This window comes from Vanellus vanellus (genome assembly GCF_965231255.1).
Source record: "Vanellus vanellus genome assembly, chromosome: 9".
NCBI classification, from domain to species: domain Eukaryota; kingdom Metazoa; phylum Chordata; class Aves; order Charadriiformes; family Charadriidae; genus Vanellus; species Vanellus vanellus.
In genome coordinates, this window is record NC_138914.1 from 16,836,219 (window position 1) to 16,858,554 (window position 22,336).

The 22,336-nt window shown below is 38.1% G+C and overlaps 1 protein-coding gene across 1 annotated transcript in view; it reads right to left on the reverse strand.

Annotated features, from left to right (window-relative positions):
* Window positions 1–22,336, reverse strand: part of CACNA2D3 (calcium voltage-gated channel auxiliary subunit alpha2delta 3) — a gene marked incomplete at its 5' end in the record, with an annotated part of 465,227 nt that overhangs the window by 352,474 nt on the left and 90,417 nt on the right. Inside the window, one exon of the mRNA XM_082487543.1 lies at window positions 13,427–13,543. Coding sequence (XP_082343669.1) covers window positions 13,427–13,543 — 117 coding nt within the window. The remainder of the gene's footprint in view (window positions 1–13,426; window positions 13,544–22,336) is intronic.

Here is a 22,336-nt window from a genome sequence, read left to right on the forward strand (position 1 = left end):
AAGAAAAAGAAAAAGCAGTGTTCATCATATGACCCAACTCATTATCTCCTGTCTCCTTCCTGTGCTTTGCTGTTACAAGTATTTTTCATCTCATGCAATGATGAACAAAATCTTGACTAATCTAAGGGAAAGAAAGCCTCTCTTAGGTTTTCGTTTTGGGGTTTCTGGCCTGGATAATGATTCAGCCTTATAAGCGCAGGCTGGGGCAAGTCAGAAGTCTAATGCTAACACACAAAGCTTGAGCCTTTTTCTTGGTATTCAAACACAAAGATTAGTTTTAAACATTTGAAGTTTTAGTTACAGTATCAAGTCTGATGTTTTATTACAGTTGCATTTCACACAGATGTTAAAAACCAGTTCAAAACCAGAAAGCTAACTAAATGCTCCATTTAACTCGCAAACCCCCTGCTTTTCCCGTTAAAAAAAGAACATCTCACCTCACTTTCAGTCTGCTTTTGTCTCCTGAAAGCGTTTCACATAGCTCTAGGCCAGTCATGTTAATCCTGCATCCCTGATTTACTCAATCAGAAATTGTGACCACCTGAAATTCAATGTTGTAAAGAGTTTCTTTACCCCCACCCTCACTGGAAGCTGCCCAGAAAGATTAGAGCCCGTGCACTGAAGAAGCACACTGCCAGAGTCCTTTTGGTTTTCCAGTATAATTCTATTCAAATAAGAAGATAAAAGTAACCATAGTGTCCAGGGAAAATGAGATGAGGCAGAGTAACTTTTGAACCACTAAGTGTTAAAAATCCAAAAGGCGAGAGAGAAAGTAACTGTGCTGACCAGCGCTGTGTACGTCTGGAATACATAATCGGCAGTTACAGACGATATAACAAATGAACTAAGCCCGAAAGTATTTTAGATTACGCAGGTGTCTTCCTACCTAATTACACTGAAGTCAAATAAACTCGAGAAAGGTGGGAGGGCAGAGGATAAATGGGCTATTTGCCCTCAGTTATCTGCGTAGGAGGCTCTTCTCTCACAATAGTGGTGGCAGTTCGGGCTACGCAAACGTCCCTGACCTAACACGATACCCGCTGGAAGCTCCGGCACAAATAAAGAGTGAAGAGTTATAGCTCTTTAAAAATACTAATGAATTCTCTTTACAGCTCTTTTAATTGCAATGCTTCTGACCACTTTAAGAGCTACTACGGAGGAAGACTTGTAGCAGTTTTAGGCAGACTTAAACTGCAACCAACCGCCAAACGGTTTTGCCACCAGTTTAATTCTAGCTCAGCGCAGGCACCTTTTGTGCAAGCCGTTCGAGATCCAGCACTCGGGACCTGACGTACCTGCTGGCCCGAGTGCGGGGTGCAGCGGGACGACTGGCCCGCTCGGCGTGTTTGGGAGGCAAGCGGCGAACTGCAAGTGGCTGTAGAAAGCGGTAGTTACCCCAGGGCACACCACGGCAAGCCAAGGAGCACGCTTCAAAACCTCTGCAGAGTCAGGGCTATACCATTTTTTCCATTTCTCAAAATGAAGAATCGCACAGAGATGATAATCTCTCTCCTACTCTGAATATTGATAAACGACCATTCAGTCGTTGCATTCCCTCCAGGAAAGCTATTAACAGGCTTCTCCCTACCCCCGGCTCCTAGCGCTCCCTCACGCTCCACGGACTGGACAGAGGAGTTTGGCATCATTCATGCAACGAGAAAAGGGGGCAGCAGCTTGAAAATCTGCTCTATACAAGTGCAGGTTACGCCAAATTGAGCATTCTCTTTAAGAAAAGACCTTTTTTCATTATCTAAGCATTAAATTGAATGTACACGAGGTTTCGGAAAACGGGCTGACGTTACGTGAACAGCAAACAAGCTACAGTGCATCTTCTCGAGAGAATATTTATAGTCAATTAACAATAAGAATCAGCACATGCTCCAAAATGAGCTATTTCATTAATTTATGACATAAAAGTATCAGTATTTATAAAATTTGAGAATCATTTTTATCGTTCCAAAAGAAGATTCAGTGATATTTGTAATATGAAATAAGAATCATAATTGAAAATTGAACACAACAGTTGTGCAAGTGGAATTAAATTATAATTATAACGCATTACTATTTGAAGTGACTAGTTTAAATCACACATTGAACAGCAAGTTGGACAACACAACAGTTTTGTTAAAATAATTAATGTTAATGTAAAATATTTAAATATGCTAATACCCTAAAACAGTGATAAGACAGAAGGATACATGAGGCTAGTTTATCCTACTTCATTCTTCCAAAACTACTTTACTGTTTTTTTCCTGCTGTGTGGAAAGCTATTTTATGTTGTTGATGACAAAGACTGACTGTTATGTACTTTTGCAATGAAGTCTAATACAAGAATTATTCTGTGAAGTGGCTGGTTTGATTTTTCTCTCCGCCTGTATTTTCAGATAAGTGTTCTATATTTGAATGTGCTATCTTTAAATACTTTTCACTTCTTTTCTCAGCACTGAAGATGAAACCGTCATAATCATCTCCAGCAGCAAATGCTTTTAGGTTTTCTCTACAAGTCTTTATTTCCCCTCCTTTTTTCTTAAGAGTATTTTTTCTTTTTTCTAAATTTGAACTTCCAAGAGAAATTCACTAAATTTCCTAAGACTGGCTAGGCTCTGTGGACTTTTTCAACATACAAACATGCCAGAGTTTTAAAGACAGCCAAAATTCAAAGCATATTTCAAGTTGCTTCATTTTTTGTAGATAGTTATTTCAAGCTGTACCAAGACAATGAAGGCTCCAAAGTTGCAGAGCCGTAAAAGTGAGCATTTAGGAAACAGTAGTTCCTAGATACGGCATGTACCAGGTTATGTACACATCTCCCTGAAAATCTCGTCAGACATATATCCCTGAATCACCTAACCATGGTCAACATGAACTACTTCCCTTTCCTCAAAAAATGTACCTAGCAAGCTCCTTCTCTGTATTAAAGTTCCCTTTAATGCATGTTAGTACTCAGACACCGAAAAAATTCATTCTGAGTAGAGAAAAAAAAAAAAAAAAAATTTATTTACAAAATTGTTATGAGCTAATTAAATTCTTTGCAATGAAGCCATTCCTGAACTGTTAAAAAAATAAATTCTTAAGCAGCAGATGAAAGATCTCCCTGAAGTTTTTGTTGGTATTCTTTTCATTCTGTGGAAGTTAAATGCCAAGAAACACAATGCATGAGAAAACGCAACTGAGTTTTTCAGGTTTTGCCTCCCTCACCCCACCTATTTAAAGAATAGCTTTCTGTAGACTCAGCTAACCTGGATTTTAGGACATACAAGAGTTAGATAAAGATCTAATCAATGCACTTGGGCTCTCTGCTATGATTCAGAGAGATCTACAGACAAACCCCCTAACTTCCATTAAACCTATCTGTTCCATTAGACAGGTAGAACAGGTATGAGATAAACTGATTGTACCTCTTCCCTTCGTTTCTTTTGTTCACTGATGACATGCCTGAGGACATTCTGAGCACTCCTATTCCAGCGATGTGATGGGAATGAAGGCTAAGGATAAGAGAAACCCACCTACTCTCCGATAAAAAGAAACTTTTTCCCCCTTTCAGAATTCATAGCAGTGTCTGTTTACAAATACACACATTTCTTGAGAAATTCAGAGAACCAAAGAGCAAAGCAGCAATACATGATCTAGTTGATTGGCACTACAAAAGGTTGGGCTAGTGTCATAGATCCTAACTGCTATGCATTTGGCAAAAGCAACCCTTAAGACCAGTGGCAATCGATATTTTCTGTGCCTTTAAATATTCTTCAAATTATGACTATTAGGGTTATGTATTATGCTACTGAACAGAATACTCCACTCACTGTCAGTGGATTCCTAACCATCTTTTCCTTTTCCAGCGGAGTCTAATTTGCCAAAAAGTAAATAAAGCTCTTAATGCTTTCAGAACAAAAATTCATCACTTACATATGAAGCAGACCAGTAGAACTGTGTGCAAAATTCAAATAATACCAGAAGTAACTAGCAACAATTACACTTAAAATACTAAATAGGAATACAAAAATATTGCTGAAAACCTTTAATTTGTTGGCAGTAATTAACACAATTGTAGCCACGTCTCCTTTATTCATTATGTCTTTATTCTGTCATTTGAAACTATTTATAGTGACACTGGGTTGGTTCACCATAATTTCCTTCCACCCACGACCATTTATAATTTTTTTCCGCCAGTAATTTTATAAACATAATGGTGTTTTTTTCATTTCCATCTGCTGACAAAAAACAACCTGTCTTACTATATAGAAAAAAAAAATCAGGGGTCAGAATAGCACCCATTGAGCAGCACAGTTTTAAAGCGTGCATGTTGATATTCATTTCCCTTTCTTCTAATTCTGCACATGCAAATTAGCTCAATAAAGGTACAGTGTGGATAGTGAAAGTGTGTTTATTATAGATTTAGAAACAGTGAGCCCAGCAAAGTAATAAGTTTTGACGTATAAGACCTTTTTCTCTTCTATTATACTATATGAATATGAAATGTGAATGATTATTTGCTTCTCTTCTCAAGAATTCCATTCCCAATCTAGCTTTGATCACAGCGATAGAAAATCAGAATAAAAATACAGTTTAATAAAATACACAGTGGGCATTGAAGACAGTGTACATTTAAAGCAGTTCAAAATTCACCTGCAATATTCCTCACTGTTGCCTCAATATTTCTTTAGGCACTGTAGGAAGCCACCATTTTTCATCTTCCAAGTTTAACATAGTACAATCTAAATACTAAACCCCACCATGCAAAAATATTCTGTCCTCAGTAAATGCTCTTAATTGGCATAATGACATAGCAGTGACAACCTCAGCTTCCCTGATTCAATAGGTTTTACAAAACTTCTCCAGTACGCAGGAATGTAAACTGGAAATTACATTCCAGCAATTCTTAATTCACAGATTATATATGAAGAAATAAAAGGTAGAAGATTATGCAGATGGCCGTTATTTTAAAATCCCATTCATAACCATAGCGGAAGGAATATCAAACAGCTTTTTTATACATAATGATGTCTGCACCAGAGACACCCGGCTGTGAGAAAACAGAATAGACAATGACCCTAAGACACTGGCAATGTCTTGTAGTATGTTACATTTTGATATATTTGATCTTTGATATAAGAGTAAGATAATGATACTGCTGGGAAGCGTTCTCAGCTGTAAGTTGCACAAAAGATCCAAAGCTTTGCAGGTCCTATGAACGTCTAGACAAAAACAATATGGTTATCCCTGATCAGCTAATAACCTACTTGGATAACCCTGCAGATTACTACTTCCACTTAAGAGTTTAATGCTCCTTCGATATAATATATGTGTTATATGTACTTTCACTATAATATATTCATTCATGCCAGACTTCTTTTAAATTTACCTGGGTAAAAATGTTATTTTATCTAACTCAACAGATACACTCTCCCTATATTCAGAACTGTATCTGCTTTGGTCACAGACACACACACGCAAAACCAAAAAAACAGCTCAATGGCATTATGAACATTATATGAACATAGATCCAAGAGTACAGAACAGAAAGATGCACTCCTTCATCGCGTTCCCCATTTTCGCATAACATCTTATCACAATATTTTTTATCTCTACCCCTCATCCATTAAATAAACCTCTCATAATTTATTCAGGTCCCTTCTACATCACCCCTAGTGCCCCTTCACCGCACTATGTTCTCCCGTCCTTTCGTAGGACTAAGTTTTCTCTGCCTTTCCTCAGTGAGGCCACGGAATTCTCTTCCCTGTAACCATTCCCTGATTCCGATGACACTTAGAGATTTAACCACTGGCAAAAGTGACAATAGGTTCAAATATAAATGGCGGGGAAGGAAAGCAGTCAGTAACCTCAACCAAAGAACATGACAAAAATTATCCACTCTAAGAAGCAGCTACCAAAAGATTATATAAAAACTTCCTTATCACTGAGAACACATGAAATAATTACACCTTTCTAAAACTTGAGTTTTATTTAGTTTGTTTGCTGTGATTACACTTTTGTATGAGTTCAGTAACATTAACTGGAAGTAGCAATCTTAAAGTGAGTGACTGAAATAAATACTTTTCCATTCCAGTAGGTAACAGCGGGTAAGAAATCAGCCTACTAAAGCGTCTTCTTTCAAAACCCAGTTCTAAATGCCAACCTTAACCAACCAGAGGGCAAAAACTAGCTTCTGTACCAATATGGCTGATCAAATGGGGAAGAGCTAACCATTAAGTTGCACACCAAAAATTAGTTAAATGCCGAATACATCCAAGAAAACAGTAAAGTACTTGTTTGTAACTAAAAGCTACATTCATTGACTACAATATTTAGTATGAATTCTTTACTGAGCTTTCTTAAATAAGTCTATTCGGAACACTTCAAAGTATTCCTATGGCGAAAGAAACTTCCTCTGTTTAGGACTTTTGACTCTCAGCTTTGGATTACCTGCCACGATATCTGTGTCTATCCGAACAAGTTCATTTCGCACTCACCAACATATCACTTTATTTATTTCAAATAAAAATGAATGTATTGATCAGGACACCAATTTACCAGTATTTGCTTGGAAATACGTGGATGTAGCACATGTTGTTCAATACTTTGCTTACATATATATGTACACATATATGCAAAAAACAATAGTAAATTGCATCTGTTGATATTACATCTGTAAAGCTCAATACGTGTGTGAGTAAAGACACGTACCCATATGTGTATGCATCCACATACTAAAATGTACAAACATAGGCATGTATATGAATAAACACAAACATTTCAAACACAGACGTCACACTTTTTTAACTGTGCATAAACAAGATGCAGGGAAGAGGAGAAGTCGTGCTCTATGTTAGGGACAACCTTGAACATATGGAAGACAACTACAGTTATTATGGAAGCCCTATCGAATGCCTCTGGGTCAAGATCAGAGGGGTCGTCTCTAAGGGGATCTTTACAGTAGGCACCTGCTAGCAACCTCCCAGCCAAGACAAAAAAGCCAACAAAGCATTATGTGGGTCACTTAAGCAAGCTTTGGGTCAACAGAACCCAGTTCTTATGGGTGAATTCAACTACCCAGATGTTTGTTCAAAGGACAATACAGCAGCTCACATGTCATCCATCAAGTTCCTGGAACGTGTAACATACAAATGTTAGATGTGCCAACGAGGAACAAGTCACTGCTGGACTTGCTACTCACAGACCAAGAAAACCTGCTTTGTAATATCTCGGTTAGTGATAGCCTTGGCTGCACTGATCACAATATTGTGGAGTCTGGGATCCCGCTGAGAACGCTGAAAGTTAGTACAAAGGTTTTAGATTTTAGAAGAGCAAACTTCAGCTTGCTCAGAGCTCAGCTGGGAGGGATTCCATGGGAAGCTTCCATAGAGGATAAAGGAGCTAGCGAGCACTGGGAGTTTTTCAAGAATGCTCTCCTGGAAGCACAAAACCAGTTCATCCCGCTTAAATGTAAGGGAAGCAGGCAGAGCAAGACACCACCTTAACTTAACTACAAGCTTCTGAGTCTGCTCAAAACCAGAAGAGAAGAGTACCAGTGATGGAAAAGCTGACAAATACCTGTTGAGAACTACAAAGGCATTGCCAGGGTGTGCAGAGATGCAGTTAGAAAAGCAAAGGCTCAGCTAAAATTTAAACTGGCCAGAGATGTCAAAAACTACAAGAAAGGATTCTTCAGGTACATATAAAACAAGGAGAAACAGAAGGAAAATATTGGCCCACTGTTAAACTGGAGAGGTGAATTAGTCACTGACAGCGCTGAAAACACAGAGGTTCTCAACACTCAGCACTGTTGGGCCCCAGGCCTTGGGAACAGCAATCCAGGTTGACACAAACACAGACCCACTGCCAGTGAAGGAAGGGTTGGTATGTGAACTATTACAAGAGCTTGACCGCTGCAAATCGATGGGCCCCGACAATATCCACCCAAGGGTGTAAAGGCTGCTGTCATCGCAAGGCCGCTCTCCATAATCTTTGAGAAGTCATGGAGATCAGGGGACACCTCAGAAGACTAGAAGAAAGCTAATGTCAGTCCCATCTACAAGAAGGGCTTAAAGGAGGATCCAGGAAATTCTTGGCCCATCAGTTGTACTTCAATCCCCAAGAAAGTTACCAAACGAATCCTCCTGGGGGCTATTATAAGTCAAATGAAGCACGTGATTGGGAAAAGCCAGCACGGCTTCACCAAGGGAAAATTGTGCTTGACAAACCTGATCACCTTCTACAACAAAGCGACCTGCTCGGTTGATGAGGGGCAAGTGGCAGACATTGTCTACCTGGATTTCTCCAAGGCTTTTGACACAGCTCCCCACAGCCCCCTCCTAGAGAAACTGATGCATTACAGCCCAGACAAGTGGTCTGTGCGGTGGGTGGGAACTGGCTGACAGGCTGCACCCAAAGGGTGGTAGTAAATAGCTCCTTTTCAAACTGGCAACCTGTCACAAGTGGGGATCCCCCAGGGATTGATACTGGGCCTAACACTGTTTAATATCTTCAGCAGTTATCTGGATGATGGAATCAAGCGTACCCTGAGGAAGTGTACTGACAGCACCAAACTGAGTGGGGAAGTGGACACTTCGGAAGGGGGAGGCACCCTGCAGGAAGACCTGCATAGGCTGGAAGAATGGGCTAACCAGAACCTTATGAAGTTCAACAAGAAGTGTAAGGTCTTGCACCCGGAAAAAACATAATCCAGGAGTGCAGCACAGGCTGGGATCTACCTGGTTGGGGAGCAGCTCTGTGGAAAGTGACCTGGGGGTCCTGGCGGACAAGCTCAATCTGAGTGAACAACGTGCTGCTGTGGCAAAGAAAGCCAATAGGATGCTGGGTTGCATCTACAAAGGCATCACCAGCAGAGACAAAGAAGTCATTATCCCACTCTACTCAGCGCTTGTTGGGCCACACCTGGAATACTGTGTTCAGTTTTGGTTCCCGCTATGCAAAAAAGATGCGGACAGGCTGGAGAGGGTCCAGAGCAGCGCCACAAAGATGATCAAAGGACTGGGAAGCCTGCCATGTCAGGAAAGGCTGAATCAATCGGGTTTGTTCAGCCTTAAGAAAAGAAGCCTTAGGGGAAACCTTATCACCATGTTCCAGTATTTAAAGGGTGGCTACAAAGAAGATGGAGACTCCCTTTTTACATGGAAAAGACAAGGGGTAATGGGTACCAACCAGTTACTCCAGGGAAGATTCCGATTGTGAAAAATTCTCCTCTTGTCTCCAAGGAGAACAATCAGCCAGTGGAATAATCTCCTCGGTGAAGTGGTTGATTACCCAACATTGGACACTTTTAAGATTCAGCTGGACAAGGTGCTGGGCCATCTTGTCTAGACGGTGCTTTTGCCAAGAAAGGTTGAATCAGACGATCCCTGAGGTCCCTTCCAATCTGGTATTCTGTGATTATATGAATATCATCCTAATAGCATATGAAAGCAGTTTGAAGACTGGTGTAAAAATCATTGGTGGGGAAAAAAAAGAAAAAATCCATTTCTCTTCATTGCAACTCTTTGTTAAATGCAAATGTTGATATTCTACTCGTTGGAAGAACGTTTGTCTGCATGTGGAATTTCATGATAAAAAGCTTTAAAGTCCCGGGTTTCTCTAGATAAACCCCACTGGCTTACTGATGCATGAATGCACGGAAATTGAATTACTGTACAACAGCAATTACTTTTCACAGTACAGTTATAATGAGAATCAGCTTCACAATGAACACCGAGTAGCTACAGCAGGAAAAGTTAATAAAAAGAAATATCTTTTATTTGCATTTTCCGTTGCAGCAATGGTAGTTGCCTTACAGAAAAATAATCCTTAACACTGCATTTGCCATCTTACAAGTAAATCAACAATCATTTTTACAGGATTCTCTTACTTGCAAAGAAACACTAATGAAGATAGAAATTTAACTGCATAGTTTAAGTTTTAATAATAGCTTTTTGAATATTCTCCAATAACTTGTCTTTCTTTTTGTTATCTTTTTAACTTCCCTCTATTTTCCCTATTACACCATTAACGAGGAAAGGTAAAAGCACCAAACAAGTAAGTTTTAATTCCACCACCACTTTTTTGCTATCAGGTTTGTTGCAGCAGTCATTAGTTCCTGAGCATTATGTTATCGTGCACTATCCTCTTCAGTTTCAAATGAATGGAGTCACTAAAATATCAGAAAATCTTCTAAAAAGTAATGAAAAAAAATAATCACAGCTAACTTTAGACTGATCAAGCACATTTCCTATGAATGAAATCACTAAAAGTCCAGGAAAAGCAACTGAAGCAATACCACAAGTGACAGCAGACTACACGAGGCTCTCAAAGGGATTATTTGGGTTTGGCTGTAAAATTAAACCCACTGCTGAGCACCACAGGAACCATTTCTCTTATCCCCCCTTATGGGCAGTAAGGTTGTTCCCAAGTCGAATGCCACAGTCTTAAAGGTAAATGGATACATCTACGTTTGTCACAGCTAGGTACAAAGCATCAGCGACATTGAATCAAAACTACACTTCAGTGGGTTTAACTTAAATCATGTCACAAATATTTCAAAATAAAACCTGAAGTTGTCTCTCTGAAATTCGATCACTATAGGGCACTATTGGGAAGGAAATGGTTAAAAGGAATATCCTGAACTGACAGAAATCTAAGGTAAAGAGCGAACACTGGGGCCGGGGGGGGGGGAACTGCTCGCAGGGTCTTCCATCAGTAAGTAGATGACAAAAGGTTATATAATTGGTTTAGCACTTTCAGTTTTCCATTTATTTTATGTATCTGACAGCACAAAAATAGGACATTCTGTGATAGGATAATTGCATACTGAAGGGTAATTCAAACAGGGGATGAATATGATAAAAATCACACTGAACCAACTAATCACTATGAAAAGTGATGAGACAGAAAAGATAAAAATTCAACCAGACTATGAAGGGGGAGGAGGGAGAAGAGAGTTCAGATGTGATTAGTAGCTTTGAACAAGTTAATGTGTTTGAAAGCACAAAGCAAAACAAAAAACCTGAAGGCCTTCCCTATTTCTATACTTCCGGGTCTTTCTTCTTGGCCTTTTCTACAAATTAAATATTTTATATACTATGGCTTTCTGAGTAGTTGTCACAGATTGCTACATCTGCAAGAAACTGAAAAATGTATGCTGATCAAAATGTTTTATCGAAAAACTATTTTAAATTCAACCATGGATTTTGATGTCTACTTGAAGCTAATTCAAGGAGCAGCGTAGGGTAACAATTTGGGGTAACATTGGAACATTTTCTGAGCGCTTGAATTTGAACCCTTGCAATGGTCAACCTGTTATTTCCAGGGCTGAGAGATATTTTGTAAGGTACTCTTCATTTAGTACTTACCCCAATATTGCCACCAGCATATCTAAAAATCTAAAAATATTACTCTGAATTCTAGGTTTCAGTGCTCTTCGTACAAGTTTCTCCATGAAAGCTTATGTCAAAATTCTATTACTTTTGAGGCAAGGTGATGCAGTATTACTTTGTCCCAGCGTGGAGCAGTAGTCTTACGTCCATATGAGCTTTGTAACTCCTAGCTCACCTCTCCAGAGGTGAGGAGAAAAGTGGCTGTGATGCACCAAAGATGGAACTCGTGCAAAACCTGCACTGTACCAAAGGATTTTGTGGTTACCAGAACATAAAAGGCCACTCAGTGCATATCTAGCAACCACATTATGCGATTATGCAAAAAAGAATAACTTTCTTGAAAGGTACACTAAACAGATCATTTTTTAAAACAAGCGACCCTGTCCAAAACAAGCTTCTAGCTTCCTTTCCAAAGATGGAAACCTTCCAAAGAAGGCTCTTGATTTCAGTCATTTTTTTCCAGCACCAAAACCCCTTCACGCAATACTCTACGCATAGTTAAGCTTCACAGAATTGGGGCTTATTTTCACTCAGAGCACAGTGGCCTATACTGGGGCTATATGTTTTTCCACCTTAGGCAAAAACGCCATCTGTATGAAGAGACCAAACCAGTTCTAAACACCCACAAACATTAGAAAACATTCACTACAAAGCTCTAATTGAGAGACAAACTGCTCTTCCCCAAGAGCACTCCACACTGATAGAACAGAGCTTTGCTTTCCTTGCGTGCGGCTTGCCGGGCACTCCTCGCTCTAAACAAGTGCTGCTCCGAGAATGGGTTTTTCACATTGTTATGATCTCAGGGCAGCAGTTTTCTCTGCAAAGGAACAAGGAAATCCACCTCCCCCAGAGTCAATATTCTGCAGGCTTCTTGAAGCTGTTGCACACATCTGAAAGTGCAGTTTTTCTCTGAGAAAACAGACTGTAAAAATAGCATTGCGGGGTTCCATGTTTATTGTCTTTCTCCGCTTCCCTGCCAAGTGTGCTCAGTTTGCAAGCTGAAATATGTTTTACTTTGCTGCCAGCCCAGAAAATTCAGCCTCTAAGACACAGCCAAATTTCTTCCTCCCTTTTGCCCCATAACAAAAAATAAAAGGCAAAATTGTCTGTACAGTTACACAAATGGAATCCCTCTCCTTGGGTGATGCCTTAAGCTCCGCTGTTGAGACACAAAGAACTTCAAACGCAATTGAGCGGACAAATCTGGCTGAAATAGAGTAGCTGGTGGTAAACAGACTCACCATCACGTCCTGCTAGTCTGTTGATATAGGTGATGTAACAGGAACTACTGTTACAGGCAGGCACCTAAATTTCTAGCAAAGAATAATGCAAAATAAAAGCTACAGCAGGACGACCTGTTATTCTTTAGGACACGCATCTTACAATGAACTCCTATTCAATGCAGAAAACACAGAAGTTGGAACTTTTTCTTTTTTTATGGTAAATCTAACCTAATAGGATGCCAAAGCTACTACAATAGAAGGATTGGAAACAGAGATTTTTTAAAAGAAAACCCAAACCTGCAGACGTACAGAAGGCTCAGTGTGGCTACTTGATGATCACTAATAAATTGTCTTTAGAGTACTTTAGTACTTTACCACAATTAGAGGAATTTTGGATTTAGTCCTATTTGAGGCAACTGCATCATCTTCTAGCTTTGAACAAAAGGACAGTTACTGAACTCAGAAGATACCCTCCCTGCAATACTATTTTATAATAGCGAGCAGTGAAATTAAGTAGTTTTGGTTTTACGTTTTGAAATCTAACATTTTAATGCACAAATATACGTAGTTATGTTTTACTGAATACAAGTGATATCTTACAAACTCATATGTGAAAACGGTAGTCCAAACCTAGTTACACTCTCTTGAATTTATTTATTGATTATATAAATTATTTATATCCTTTTTCTTGAATACTGATCCTGAAATACCTCTGAACGCTTCAGCATTTCCACTTTAGCACCTTCAATCGCTAGGTACAGCCTTCAGAGCAGAGCCTAAATTATAACACTTAGGTTTACATCATAGAATGAAATAGCAGATTGATCTGCTGCTTACCCGTACAGCTTCAGACTTTTTATGAAACATTTCTTCCATATTCTTTGCTAACTTTTTCACAAGCTGAAGGCCATCAATTTCTTCTATTGCAACATCCTTCTCATATTCTTTGTATTTCTGGAAGAACAAAAAAAAAAACCAAAAAAAAGAATTAGGGAAAAGTTCTTCATGGTGAACTAGCTGAAATTTTGACAACTAATTATGAGTTTCATATTACACTTTTGCTGACATTCTTCATTTATTTGATGTTTATTTGTGTGACGGGAGGCTGCTTTGTGCCGAGATGCTGTCACAGAGACAGAACAACTGGGCTCGAAGCAGAACTCCGTTAAGAAAATATAATAGAAATATTTATCTCACACACTGTAGGAAAAACGGTAATTCCCCTTCACAACGCTTAAATTACCCCTCCCCGCAACTGAACAACAGCCAAAAAAAGTAGTAAAAAAAATCCTCAGATCCCATCCAAAAATCATTTAATACCGGTGATGTGCTTGGCAATCCACGGCGCCTTAGCAACCTAGAATCCTCCTCCTCAGCTCAACTTGTAGCTGTCTATTTCACAAGCTTTATACAATACTTACATTATAAATGCTTATACTACAAGCTTATCTAGACATTCTTAACTTCCCATGCAAAGAAAACCCTAAATAAACCGCATAAACATGAGTCTTTATCTGAAAGCACGCCTGAAAGTATCCTTTATACAACATGGATGAGCATTAGCTTATGGTCTCTTTTCAAAACGTGAATAACAGACCGACTAAGCGCTAAAAATATATTCAAAACAGGTTTTATCCTCTATTTTCTACATTTTTTTCATTCTTAGTGTTTACAATGAAGTTTGTAAGAATACAATAGACAAAAAAAAAAAGCATAATATCCTGTGGCGTCAATCTTTTAGTACTGAGAATATTCCCCTTTCCCATATCATTCCACTGTAGCCTGTACTCTAAGAAGTGATGGATTTCAGTTTAATTAGCATTTGCTCCTCTCTGTTTATCAAACAAAAAAATAGATAAGCATTTATCTATTTATTTATCAATGATGAGTTGTGATGAACTCACCATTTCCTGTTACCAAAGCCCTCACCTATTCACATAATTGTACCTCCAGGATACTGAAAAGCATACCTGGCTTCTGCCAGCTTTGGTCCTACGCACAAAAAATATCTTCCAAACCTCTATAGCAGACTCTTAGTGCAACCCACAGCACAATACTTTAGTCAATAAAATGAGCTGGTATTATTAAAAAGATTTATCAATAAAAGTTGCCTATAGAATTACAGTTATCTCCAAACCTTATGTAACTCCAGAGAGAGAAGAAAGAATAACAGCATGAAAACCAGGGGCTCAAAGCAGCTCGACATACACTAAAATGATCAAAACAGTGAATAAGTCGGGACCGGTCACATCCTGGCTGGTGATGGAAGGACGGACTCTATTGTAAGAGAATGCTTATGCATATTGTACCCATTTCTCCTGACAAAACTAATTTTCAGGCAAAGTGACACTTTGGACTTGCTTTAATCTTTATACTTCTCTGTAAAAAAACTCGTGTGGATGTTTTGACAGGCAAATAATATTTGATAAAACATCATTTGCAGACAATGTCATAAGAAGGTTAAAATATACAAAGTTGCCAGTAAATATGTAGGACACGAGACTTTTTATATTCTGTTGTTTTCCCATTTCAGTAATAATTTCAGCTTTTTCCACACTATTTCCAGTTATGAGGCTCTAGTCTAGCTGAGATTCTAATATTAGTCCAAGTAATCTAAAAAACCTCAAGCAGACCACCTGCATTTTTCTCCCTGGAGGCAGGAGGGAAGATTTGTTTTTTCCTCTTCTTGGTCTGCATTTAAATGCCATAAGCAGAGTTCCGATTTCAACTCTGCAAGTCCATCTATGCCATTACTAAAGTCACTACTCTGCAATCTGAAAAAAGAAATTTAGGATAGCACAGTTATTTGTCTAAAATAGATTTTTTTATTTATTTATTTACTGGAGAAAATACAAGAACACAGTAGACAGAGATAAATGTTATTGTAACAAATACTGTGATAAAATGTAGTAAATTAAAAGTAAATCGAAAACATTCCCAGTTAATTAATGATGTCAAAGTCTGTACACATCCCATAAGATTCAAAGCTTTGAAGACTTTAAAACAAATGAAACAAAATGCAGCGTCATGAATAACTATCGCATTTATTATGTCAACAGATCAAGCACAAATTTGAATCACTTATTTCAAGCTGCACAGATCATGTTCAACATATCAAGTTCTGATAAAAATGGTTTCCTTCAGACTTGACCTTTGAGTTCTTAGAAAGTATTCTAAAATGCGTCACTTCAAGAGACTGTTTTCAGGTCATCAGAGTTATTGATTTAAGCTTTGCCATCAGGTGAAGAAAATCAGGAGATTATTCACTGTGTTTGTCTGAAAACTGAATGGCACGGTTGAAGTTGCCAAATTTTCTAGGCACAGAGAATCATACCATATAGTCTATTAGGCTATCGTGAGAACATATTAAAGAGTCACCCTTCTCAGTTTTGAGTAACTGGTGCTTTTGAAAATTAATAATAACTTGCACTCAAAATAGATGGGAATGATTTAACTGATAAGTTATGATTTTATAATTATGCTCGTTCATAATACATAAATTCATTTTTTCCTAATTTAAATGCCAAAGTTCCAACATAAAAAAAAAAAATTGGAGGAGACAGAAGATCTTCTTTAAGTTCTATTTGAAAAGACCGCACATCTGGCACGGTGCGCATCCAGTCAATTGTTGGAAATCTTCAAAACCATTTGCAACAAACGAGGAGTATTTACTTGATCTGCAAGACCTTGGCAACCAGGAGGTTTACATAATAAGTGGTTTACATAATATGTATTTTACATTCTGTATTTCATTGCCATAAAAATACTTCTATTATTTTTTCAGCCATTAGTGGAAGGTTCCAAAACAGGAGAAATTATGTGGTTGGAAAAAACACCAGCTGTTTTTAGTATCCTTGTGCTCCAGTGATTGTGTCTGGAGGGAAGAGGTGCCAGATTAATCTGTGCGTGTCTATGCACTTCCTCTCAGTACTCCATGTGCATGAAGCTGGGAATTTAGATTCAATCTAGAAAGCGGTTGATTTTATAATGGTTATCAATGCAAGAAACCTGAATCACAGCAGATAGTGAAAAAACAAAGACACGGTAAAACTGTAACAAAGGACGTCATTAATAACGGATTGTCTTCCTTTCACTGCAGAGGCTGTCTGACCTTCAGGCTCTCATCATTTCCCCACCACCAGATTTTACATATCAAATTGGTTTTTAATTTAAATAAATTAGCTAAAACAGTGAAGACATAGCATAGTTCCTTCAGAATAAATTTGAAATAGTTCTTAAAGGAAATTATTTCTTTTCTTTTAATGTAATCTTGAGAAAACAGCAGTGTGCCGCTAGGGTTGCAATCAGGCAAAACGCTGTCACAGACAGTGGTGAAAAAACCCTAACTTCTGGGCCAGGCTAGCCTTTATATTCCAGCCTTGCAAACTACCTTGCAGTACTGCTACTCCAAAGGGCTCTTCCAAGAGATGCCTTAAATATAGCCATTTCCCTCCATTGTGAAAAATACGAAGTTGGGGATAAAGGTCTTTTGGTTTGGTTTTCTGGCTTGTTTAAAAAAAAAAAAAAAAACCAAACACACACACCCCCTTGCTTTTTTTTCCCCCCAATATTCTATAATTTTATTCCAGTAAGAGATACTGAAAAATTATCATCAACATTTGTAACATACCCAGTAATACATTTGTACTGTTACCAAAATGAGAGAAAACAGCCTTAATTTTGCTATAAATAATTCACTTGCATAACAAAAGGGTGTGAAAAGTTAGGCACAGCTGGATATTTCTTTAGATAAGTGGATTTCCAATTGTCTAGAAGATCAACCAGATAGAAATTCTGATTTGCTGCATTATAAAAAAAAAAAAAAAAATACTTGAAATGCTGATTCCTTCTGCTTGCAAAAATCAGCATTTGGTAAGAAGACAAGAACATTTATCATTTGAGAAAGCACACAAAAACACATTATTTCTTCACTATCTGTTTTGCCAGATCATTTCACATAAGCACCAGGGAAAGACAGACAGTACTTCAACGTCAGAAGTTTTAATGCTCTTCATGGATTTAGGCACGGGTGGGTTTTTTTCTTGCATGGTAACTGATCATCAAGAAATAACATACCAGAAAGCAATCTATAAAAAACCCTCAGGTCTGAAGGACTTAATGCAATCCAAGTATTTGGCACTGAAACATCAACACACAGACACAAAAGAAAAAAAAAAAAAAAAAAAAATCACCAAACACAACCAGCAACAACAAAGAGGGTAAAAAAACCCAACACCACACACAAAAAAAATTAAAAACAAACAAAACCACCAATGCCAAAACCCACTCAGTTTGAGTGACCAAGGCAGGGAAAGAAATAGCCTCTTGAAGAAGGACAGCTTCAGAAAGATGCCATGTCAGCCACAGTTTGAATTTTTACTCTTTTTTTCTCCAAAGAGAAGCATGATCTTTGTGTTCCTGTTTGTATTTGCACCTACTTCTACCAACTCTTATCAAAATCAAGATAGTTGCCTTTACGTTGTATATAAAAATATTTCAAATTACTTACCAGTGTGTAAATGGTCTTTCTCACGTCTTTCAACAAGTCTGTGGGTGCTTTATACACGTGCAGAACAATATAACCATTTATGTTCTTCTCATTTCCCGGGATTTTCAGAGCCAGTAAACATTGTTACCATCCAGATGAAAGAGATGTATTTATTCAACAGGAATATTATAATAATCCTTTAAAAGTAATTTGTCAGTTTGTGTTGCATATTAAGAACTGATATATGCCTCTGAGGTGTATTCATAGCTATAGTTTTCATAGTTCTACATACTTTACAAATGTTGCTATTTGGGAGTGTTTTTGTCATGTACATGTTAAATATACATATATGTTTACAATTTTTGGTTTATAATAAAAAAGTAGAACAGCACGCAAATGAAAGATGAATTATCTATTCAATCTATCCATTGTTTTGATTAAATAAAAGTATGTTTACTCCATGCCATTTGCAAAAGAAAAAGAAAAAGAAAAAATCCCCCCAAACCCAGAGCAAAGCACCACTTTCAGATGTTCAAGTGCAACATCAAACGAGATTACTGAAACACACACTTTTGATTAAATCACCAACTTTTGATTTCAATTAATATCTACCACCCAGTAGAAAGGCTGAGCTAGGCATTGCTTGCAGTGTTTAAACTTGCTTCAGACACTGCCACGTAAGTCCTAACAGTGACTCCCTCAGGCGCAGAAGTGCCGGTTTGAACCGCCACGCGAGTTCATTGACACATTGGAAATATTTCAGTTCTATATTTAAGATGTCCTGACAATCAAATGTAATGAATGAGTAAGTCTGCAAGGCTGCAAAAAGCTTACAGCTAATACAAGCTGCAGCTCTTAATGGGGTTTCTTTAGTTACAGAGTCTAAAACTACGTCAGTCTTAAACAGTTGTGTCTCAGTCAGTTCTTAACCCCTAAACCCATGGATTTTTTTCACCAATGTTGACTTTGCTACCCAAAGTAACTTTGGAATTTTAGGTCAAGTTCTTCTAGAGCATAGGGATCAGAACATTGATACTATACTACCTTTTAGGCATCAATTAAAAATGTTTTTTCTTTCACTAATTATTCCTAATTGCAATCTAAAAATAAAGCTTACATTCATTTTTCAATGCTCTTCTCATTGTATAATAGGGTTTTTTATTTATATATTATTAACACCGCTGCACAAAATTTAAAACAAATGGCACTTATTCGGGATGCTTTAAAAACACCTGCTCCTTTTCACCCTTTGTAGGGTTTGGGGTTTTTTTTAAATTGTAAGCCCCGAACATAAAATTTATGTGGAGCAAACTGACAGTACAGTCGCATTTAGGTGCTGCCTTACACCATTAACGCTTCTTTTGAAATTAAAGGAACTATGCACAGGGCGAGGCTTTCCACTATTACCAACATACGGCTCTGAGCTTCTGAATCAAAACTAAGAATATAAAATGCTCTTGATGTGGAAAATCTATCACAGCATTTTATGAGACAGTATTATTTTAAAACAATATCCATGTTCAAATTGATGGGACACAAACTGTGAACGTTCAAATCTTATGTGGCTTGAGCTCCTCTGCTGCTCTACCACACTAGCACCCAGCCCTTCTGCACGCGAAAGGTGGCAGAGTAATTCCCAGCAGAAGACTTAAAAATACACAGCCTCCAAATGCTTCATCAGAAGTGAGGGGCCGCTAATTATATACGCACTGTTGGAATAAACCTGAATTTGAAGCCGAATAAAAAGCAGCCTCCAGAATTACATGTGCATGTGAGTGGGAGACCGAGCTTTTCTACTGAGCAGAAGGGTACTCAGATGGCACTACCACGGCAGAGATACCAAATACAGATGGTGCACTCCTCTGATAGACTCATCTGTGAATCTCTCCTTAGTAAAAGATTTTGTATTTCCCCATTATTCACATTGACCCTATGGTGATGTGTTTGTTTTTTGTTTTTTTTTTTAAACTAGAGTGCCACCATTATGCTGTTATGATCTGGTCCTTAGTCTAAAATACATTCAGTGGAGCAACTTTAAAGGCTTTCACAAAATGAGCAATATTAAGAGTTGATTTTATTTTGTTGTTGATGGCTGGTGAACATTTATAAACAAAACTATTTTATTTCAGAGTTGGTATAGAATTTTTCATTGACAGAGCTCTGGAGACTTTATAAAAGGAGTCTCTATGATAATCTCCATTCTGTACATGAGGATATTGAGATATAGATAAATTCAGTGACATGCCCAATGTCACACAACAGTTCATAACTACAAAGAGAACAAGCTCTCTTGGTTACTCTTCCAATGCCCTGCCCAATAGACCACAGATAACTCTGTTAAGTTCAGGTTGATCTGTATGGAAAGATGAGTCACAACGGCATATTTCTCCTCACCTTGACATTAGAGAACTCCTTGATAATTGGTAGTTTGTGTTACACCACATTACACACTCCTATTAACCTTTACTGAACCTCTTTGTGTGGATGAAATCCATCAGCAGTGACCAGTGTGACGGCACACTCCTTTTCTGCAGAGAAATTTTTATTCACTTCATCAAACGACTCCGAGGAGCTCTACATTAGCCTGTCACATTTGACTCTTGCCACACACTGGTGTCTCAGGAACTCCTGCTCTCTCCAACTCTCATTCAGCTGCTTCATAAAATACACTTTGAAATGCAAAATATTGAAATATTGGTGGCATATGATATTACTATGATTAGCTACTCAAAGCTGTACCTGGTATATTATAGCCAAAGATCAGCTACCCTGGGAAATGTGTTATCACCTGCAGACTTAAAGATAGTTACTGCTTTCCTTGTAAAATAATTTATACCCAACGTAAGTATCTTACAGTCAATGCAAGGGCGCTATACTCCCAGTATATTTAATCTTTACAAAGATACTTCTGACCCATTTTTACCTCATTGCTACATGCAAGGGCTAAAAACCACATCAATGAAAGCATTAAGCCGAATGGTAATCAAAACCAAACCAACCCAATTCCTGATGTAGCAATATTCCTCTGCCATGTCTGTGAAGCACATCCACACAAGATACATCCTCAAACCTTCGCACAACTAGATATGTACAGGTATAGCACGTAAACAGCAGTAATGGGAAGTGTCTTGAATATATATCTGGATAAAACAGCTGAGCTAGTGTGGAAAGATACAAGCTCTATAGAACCTCCAAAATACAGAATGTATTTCTCATCACAAATAAATTTAAAAGCTGCAGTCATATTGGTGATGCGTAAATTATAATACTCTAATAAATAAAAAGATACGGAAACACACTCCAAGAGTTTCAAATGTTTGCTCTCTAAGACTAATTCAGTATTTCAATTTGTACTTGAAGAAGTTAGTAAGCCTCCACCTAAATAATCACCACCAAAAATGGGTGATCCAAATAATCTAGTTAGGAGATCTAATTCTAAGCAGTCGAACGGAGGTCAGGAATGCCCTCGCGTCTTTGCCTTTAAGAGAGTTGCTTTGGGCCAGGGCTAACCAGAGAAACAAAAACCGTTTGAGGTTTGCCTTGCTGCTGCCTCCAGCATCCAGTGTCAGAGGCTGAGGGGACTTCTGACTCGTGCAAGAGTGCCAGCTCACCATCCTTCCCGACTACAAACTCAGCCATATTGAAAATGGTTGAAAAGGCCAATTAAGGTCTTGTAAATTTTTTCAAACATCTGAAACATCTTCACAGGCCAGCATAAGTGTTTTAAGAGCCAGTTAACCAAGACTATTAAAAACTGCTTTGGAAATATATTTCACAGAAGCTACCCATGTAATTATATTTACCTTTGCTTCTGTTTCAGAAGAGAAGATAAAGCCCTCATTTAAACCAAAAGCAACATTCGGGAACTGCCCTGCAGGCTTCTTTTTCCATAAAGATGTACTTGATACTCTTGAAAATTCACTGTAGTATTTCACATGAACTGCTTTAAACAATGAACAAAAAAACCCATAAGTATAAATCTGCAGAATCACAATATGACCCAGAGGGCACGTTCGTCCAAGGCAAAGCCATCACTATATTTTCAAGTGAAAGCAAGTACGTTAAAGGCATGTACATCTAATCTGGTCCTCACAGAAGTCTGAAGAAATGTGAGAATGCAGTCCTTTCATCCCGGATAGTTATTCTGAGTCACTGAAGATTCAGAAGTAGGGAAGCTGACAACTTACTGTTCTCACCAATTTCTCAGCTGGGATGAGATACTACAACATCTTCTTGTGTACACCAAACTGCATTGGTCT